This window comes from Pithys albifrons, chromosome 7 (assembly GCF_047495875.1).
Source record: "Pithys albifrons albifrons isolate INPA30051 chromosome 7, PitAlb_v1, whole genome shotgun sequence".
NCBI classification, from domain to species: Eukaryota; Metazoa; Chordata; class Aves; order Passeriformes; family Thamnophilidae; genus Pithys; species Pithys albifrons.
Genome location: NC_092464.1, coordinates 23295012 through 23301850, shown reverse-complemented (window position 1 = coordinate 23301850; position 6839 = coordinate 23295012). Strand labels below are relative to the sequence as shown.

General features: G+C 37.3%; 1 protein-coding gene across 7 annotated transcripts in view; it reads right to left on the bottom strand.

The window, feature by feature from the left end:
- Window positions 1–302: 302 nt before the first annotated feature.
- Window positions 303–6839, bottom strand: part of CFAP69 (cilia and flagella associated protein 69) — a 28701-nt gene continuing 22164 nt past the window's right edge. For all 7 annotated transcript variants that reach the window (XM_071560620.1, XM_071560624.1, XM_071560623.1 and 4 more), the window contains 4 exons: window positions 6372–6566; window positions 5327–5413; window positions 3609–3713; window positions 303–1538 (listed from right to left, as the gene is read on the bottom strand). In XM_071560620.1, the coding sequence (XP_071416721.1) occupies window positions 1404–1538; window positions 3609–3713; window positions 5327–5413; window positions 6372–6566 (522 nt within the window). In that variant the 3' untranslated portion in view covers window positions 303–1403. The remainder of the gene's footprint in view (window positions 1539–3608; window positions 3714–5326; window positions 5414–6371; window positions 6567–6839) is intronic.

The following is a 6839-nucleotide window of genomic DNA, read 5'->3' as shown; positions in this document are numbered from 1 at the left end:
ATAGTTAAAAATTATGAGTCAGCAAAGGGCCAGCATAAAAAGTTAAATTAAACTAGCATAGCTCAATTTAATTTCTCTAGCTTTAAGTACTAGATGACTTTCCTACTTTACAATGTGATGTTTAACAGACCTGTCCATAAGAAAATGCTTCTGCTCTTTGGAATCTACAGAAGTAGAAATTTTTCTAAACTGCAAGTACTATCTTTTGTATGGCTGTTTTATTTCATTATTTTCTTAGGGTTCTTCTTTTTGTAGAATTTAAGTAGACAATTCTGAAACAAAACTTTATTTTTAATGCCACCACTGCTATGTCTTGTTACAGGGACAAACATTTTTACCACATTCTTATACCACCTCCCATTCCACCCGTCTTTCATGAAGTAAAAACAGGGAATTGGAACATGTTTAGCTCAAATTTATTTCCTGTTTTCAAGTTGGCAATTAACCAAGTGAAAGCTTGTGCTTTTCTCAAGGTGTTGTTTACAGGCAAAAATGACAGACTAGGTCTCAGAGTTTGTATGTCACAGCATCCAAGCTTGCAATGTCACAGAAATTTTTGCCATAGCACTGTATTATTAACTGGTTTTAAAACGGAGTAACAGCCTCAGGGAATTCTGCTTTGTTGTAATATAGAAAAATCTGGAATTGCCCAAAGTAATAAAGAAAATAGCATAGAAACTGAGTTATCTACTTAAAGGTCTGCTGCTCACGAGTTTGTGTTGGTATTCTAGATGTGCTGGGGTAGAAGGGGATGAGTCCTTTTTGGACACAGCATGAGTAATAACCCAACGAATAATTAGATTAGTAAGATCAATCACAGAGCTGTGAGCAATTTATAAGGAGCAAGAGATTCCAGCATGTGCCTGCAACAGGCTCAGAGAAACTTGTCATAAGCAAACTTTTTAATGAGTGTTTAGAGTAAGACTGAGAAAAATAGGTGTCAGAAGTTCTGATGCTAAAGGTGGCAATTCAAGAAACAAAATGGACTTGGATAAAACCGTGTGGGTATGGTATCCAGGAAAATGAAGACTTGAATCTGTTTATGTGAAGGTTTATCACCCAGCTCAATGAGATACTTGAACTGCAATGTGTGAAATGTGTCAGCAAGAGATGGAAATATAAATAGTGGACCTACTGATGGTGGATAATGCTCACAAAGTTATGAGACTCAACATACCTTTGTACCATACTGTATGGGCTATTTTATTAATAAAACATCTCCATATTTATATTAATCAAGCAAAAATAAAGTTTTGCTCTCTAGATGTTCTAAACAATTTATCAAAGCATTAAGAACAGATTTTATCTTGTATTTACATACAGGTAATTATATAGTAACATTAAAGCAGTTTGAAACTGTCTATTCTACAGGTACCAATTTTTTCTTGACTGAGTCCAATGTTTTATCTCTTTTGATCTCTTTTTAAGGCTCCTTTACAAACCGAGGGCTTTCTAGGAGCAAGGTCTGTAACAGCAAGTGGCCCTCCCATGAACTGACAAGGTGTACTTTCGACAGTTACTAAGCGACCAGGTCCAATCTGAAATACAAAATAAATACATTGCTTGACTTTCATGTTAGCACTTTAAATGAGATGAGAGTTAAATCATGAACTATCTTTTGAAAATATTATTCAGCTGGTGGAGATGCCTGCTGAGGTTCCCGAGGCGCACTAAATCTATCCTTTATACTGAATTCACAATTTGTTCCTATCAATACAAAAGAAAGGACAGTGTTTTTCAGCAGGTACTATTATGTGCTCTGCTCTTCTGCCTTCATGTCTGATCTTATGAATTGAAAAAAAGAAAATCAAGCCTTTATTACAAGAGAAGTTTGTTATGCAATGTTATTTGGATTTGTATAGAATGTCAGCCACAGTTTATGTCTTCAGAATTTCATTATATATTTATATGTCAAAGGAAAAAAAAAGTAACAGACCCTCTTCCTCTCAGAATGCAATTGCCTACAAGTACTGCTCCAGAAAAACCTCCAAGACCAGAAGAGACATACTCTTTGCAGTCTCATTACTACTTTTTTTACTGAATAGGTTCAGGTCTTTGAATAAAAGCCCCTAAGTGACAGTTCTGTCTTCTAACTGTGACCTACTAAAACAAAAAATGCAATGCTCTGAGTGCATGTGTCTCACTTGTTTGATTACTTGACCTTGATTGGTTTGCAACAACCATCCTAGCTTAATCTTCATCTCTCCCTACTAAGGCTGTTTGGTAGAGAGGAGGGAAGAAGACTGTTGCATAAAAAAAAAATTTCCATCCAGATCTGTCATTTGAAATTCTTCTAAGCAATGTACCCACGTAGTTTTTTATTATGCTGCTGATGTATTTGTTTTCTCAATACACTTATTCTGCAAAATGGACTAACCTTTTCCTTGTTTTTAACTACAGTTACCGAAATATTGCTTATAGAACCATGAAGATATTTTCTTGTTAAATCCTCTCCCTCCAAGAAATGAACAATCTTGGCTTGAGGTTCATGTCTCTAAAGTAAAATCTAACGATATATCTCTCTACTAACAATTGCCAGATCACTATGTTTACATCTAAATTTTTCAGATACTTTCTGCAAAATATTGCTGTTTGACAGTCTCACTGATGTATATGCAAGCAAGTAAATATTTTTCCAGCCCACTTCATTCTCCATCCACAGATGTTTCCCTTCATATCTTTCTTTTTAGGAAAATTTGATCAAAATCCTAGTCTAGCAGTTTGAGACAATCCCCTTGCTTCCTACTAAGCTCCTCTCGTCTTCATCCCATCAAACATGAACTGCCTCTTTTACAAATCGCAGCCATGTTGGTTGTCATTATTCTTTCATGCTAGAGAGATCCTGATAATAGTCTCTTGCCTATGTACAAGTTTGAAAATAGCACCTCATGGTTATGCTTCTTTGTTTCTCCTTATATGTAAGAGTAACTTACAAGCAGCCGAGAAACTATCCCTCCCCCTAAAATCCTCCTTAGCTGTGATGCTTACACAGAAATAATCTAGCTAGCTCAAAACCAGTTATTGACTAGATGGGGATTCTCTCATGTCTTACCACATCTTGTCAAAACACAACATCTAAATATGCTCTTAAATTTGAATAAGATCTTAACAATGGCTTTTATTTTCTCACATGTCAATTAACTGATAGAAATGAGGAAAGAAAAAGTTTTCTGCAGATACAGTAAGTGGCTTATCTGCAGACAGTCAGGAACACTACTGACAAAGGACTCTTCTATGGATGTATGAGACATCACACATATCTACCCAACAACAAATAAAAGAGATCTTGACCTCAGCAAGGTTTTCATGAATGGCTGTCTCACAAGAGGTACGTATCAAGCAGCATACGGATCACTTTGTTCACACTTTTTCAAGAAATTTGCAGATCTGAATCTCAAGTAGTCTGTGTGATTCTGACCAGCTGCTTGTCTGAGGATATGTCAGAATGGGAAGTGGTGGGTTTCAGGAGATACAGATTCTTTCTTATACACTTGAACTTGACAACATTCTTAAAGAAAGCATAAGCAGCAGCACATATACAGCCAGAATAAGCCCCAAACCACTTTCACATTAATGAAAATAAAACAGTGTCACTGAAAATTACTTACTGTTGTATGCAGGCCTTTAATATCAGTAGAATGGACTGCTCCATTTTGAGTCTGTGATTTAGGTCTGGAAGCCTCTATTGCTTCTTCCTGAAGCTTTTTTGCTTTCTGAAGGTAGTTGGAAAGAAGGCAGAATTGCTTTAATCTGAATTACTTGTGTCATTTGTATTTGTTCAAAAATATACCAAAAAAATGACAAGATAAATGAGGTGACAATTCTATTTCCTTTAATTGTAAGTCCCCTCCCTCTGGCGTGTGACTCTATCTTGTAGCGAGGACCTGCAAACAGAGTAAAGGGTCATGGCATTGCAAGGGTGGGAAGGGAATCCTGGCTTGCTGTGGTTGAGGGCTGTAGCTAATGCAGCCATGGATGCTGGGAGCCTTCATCGCCACAAGAGTGCGCTGTTGCATCAGAGGCAGGTTGTCATCCCATCCAGAGCACACACCTACATGGCCTGTCAGTCCCCAGCTGATCTGAGGCATTACAACAAAACCTCAATATACCCCAGATGAACGACTTCATGTTTTCTTTTCCTGAACTTCATAAGCTTTTGGTCAGCCCATCCCTCCATCCTTTTGAATAGCAACCCTACCTCCCAGCATATGGATTTCTTCCTCCAGCTCAGTGTCATAGAATTACAGAAACACAGAATCCTTTGAGAGTTGGAAGGGACCTGAAAAATCACCTATTTCCAACCCCCCTGCCGTGGACGGGGACACCTTTCACTAGACCAGGTTTCTCAGAGCTCCATCCAACCTGGTCTTGAATACTTTCAGGGATGGGGCAACCATACCTGGAATGAGGATGTGATGTGCATATATAGTGATCCAATATTAACAAAAATGCTAAATCACCCCTGTATTATCAACCCTATAATAATCTCTGAGGAATATCACTCAAAACTGGCTGCTAGTTAAGCTTTAATCACTGATCACTGTCCTTTGAGCCCATTAGTCCAGACGGTTTTTCATCCAACTTGTAGTCAGTCCACCTGTGTGTAGTCCAGTCCTATCTTCCCATTTTGGCTATGAAAAGGCTACCCAAGATGGTGCCAAAAAACCTTGTTAAAGCCAAGGGAATAGACATCCATCTTCCTCTTTCTCTAGAACAGATAATTTTATCACAAAAGCAACCATGATGGCAAGGCATGATTTGTCCTTGGTAAATCCGTGACTGCCACTACCAATCTATCTCCTTGTCCCTCATGTGCCTAAGACAGCTTCCCAGGGACTTAAAACTAACAAGTCTGTAGTTCTCAGAATCCTTTTCTGGTCCCTTTTCATTTCTAATTCTAGCACAGATCTTTACCACAGGCCAGGGAGGCGCTTGGATGGGGAGAAAATTGTTTTAATCTTCTTTGGGAAATGAGGAAAAATTAAGTTAACTGCCAAAGCTTCGTTTAAGTCTGATTTCATTTGTTTTACAAATTAGTCTGATTGCCAAACCAGGACTCCAATATTTTTAATGTTTTTTTCAAAAAGCACAAATAATGCTAGAAGAAAATCAATTTGTGATTGTAATCAGAAGAGTAGAAGAATCAAAGATTGTGTAACTTTGCAAATACATCTTATGGTTACTTCTTCTATGTCTGTCTGAATATAAAATTTAATCTAACTTCTACTTGAATAACCGAATAAGTCATTAAGAAATGTCTTTGAAACTTGGTAATTAATATAACTACACCATGAATATAATTTTTCTGCTCCATCAGACTTCTTACCTTCAATGCCTCATAGTTTGATGTCCGAATCAAGAAATTTTCCCAGGATTTATTTATCATTTCTCTCTGCTTACGCGTAGCTTGGATCTGTAATACAAATGAGATTTACAAGATGCAACACAATCCTATTCTCATGAGTTTTTCAGAATTCTTTGCTTGTGCTGTTTGAGAAGTATGTTCACCTCTGCCCCTCTGGCTACATTAGCTCATCCCTTCTCACCCAAGAGTGGATGATAACATGGAGTAAAATACTTGTCCTTCGAAACTTCATTTATGCACTGCCTTTAAAAACAAAAAGAGGCTCACTTTCTCTGCACAAACTCATTTTCCTCTCTTCCAACACAAGTGTTGGACAATTATGTTGGAAGACGCCCAGGTCTTTCAGGAATACTTTCTGTGTATTCTTAATCTCAAAGCTGTAACAGACATAGAATCAGTTCAGGTAACAAAAGTGCAATCGCCACAATGCCTCAAAAGCACTAGCATGAAATTTTAGACAACTGGACCAACTGGTCTTACTTTCCAGAAAGCAGGAGAGGATGAGACAACAGATGAGCAAAAATGCCAAATGCTTGCCTTATGGAAAATATCTCAGTCTGCTCATCCTCAGCATCCTGGGAAGCACAAAGCCCTGTTTTCTGAAGTAATGAAGCTCTGTGAATATTCACCCAAGGGAGGTTATAATGGGGGCTTATATTTCATTTTCAGAAGCAGACGTAGTTGTAATAGGTACAGATGAACACAGGTGCAACTCTATAGTCACATAATGGTAATTTCTCCTTACATCATTGCTAATGAATCACTGATGATACAGCTTAATTTTTTTCACATTACTCCCTAAATATTGAGAAAATTATACACTTTGGGAGGACTGAGGTTAACCTAGTTTAATTTAAAGCTAAAATTTTGCTTCTGAGACAGATTACACCATTTCCAAGCCATGTAGACATTTAAAATTCTCAACATCATATAACAGGAAAATCTGCATATAAATGCACAAAAACCCTTTTACAGGCTTTACTTATTTAAATATTCCTTGTCTTACTTTTTTATATATTTTTTTCTCTTCTTGGATTTCTTGGTGGAGTTGAGTTTCAAGGAGTTCAGTCTGTAGAACATTAACTGCTCTTGCAGTATCTTCGGATACCTTTGAAAGAGCTTTCAAGGCTTCCTCATCTGGGGTAACAGGTCTGAATTCTTCTTCTAGTTCTGCACATATTTCACTCCAAACTTCTCCAACCTGTGTGTGAAACATACACCACACTATTTGATATTATTCTCATTTCTCAGTTTCAATTATTCAGGTTTGACTTGACTAATGCTATGCCAAATTCATTCATGAATGAATTTGCTCCCTAAGCCATCCCATACCCAAGCTTGATTCCACAGAGGAGTAATGTTGATAAGTACAGAAATTCAGAAGACATACAGATAACTCTAAGATACTAAATTACAAGAATGAAGTGTTGCATCCAACTGCCTGCTTCTTAAAATCTTCAATTTCAGACATTAT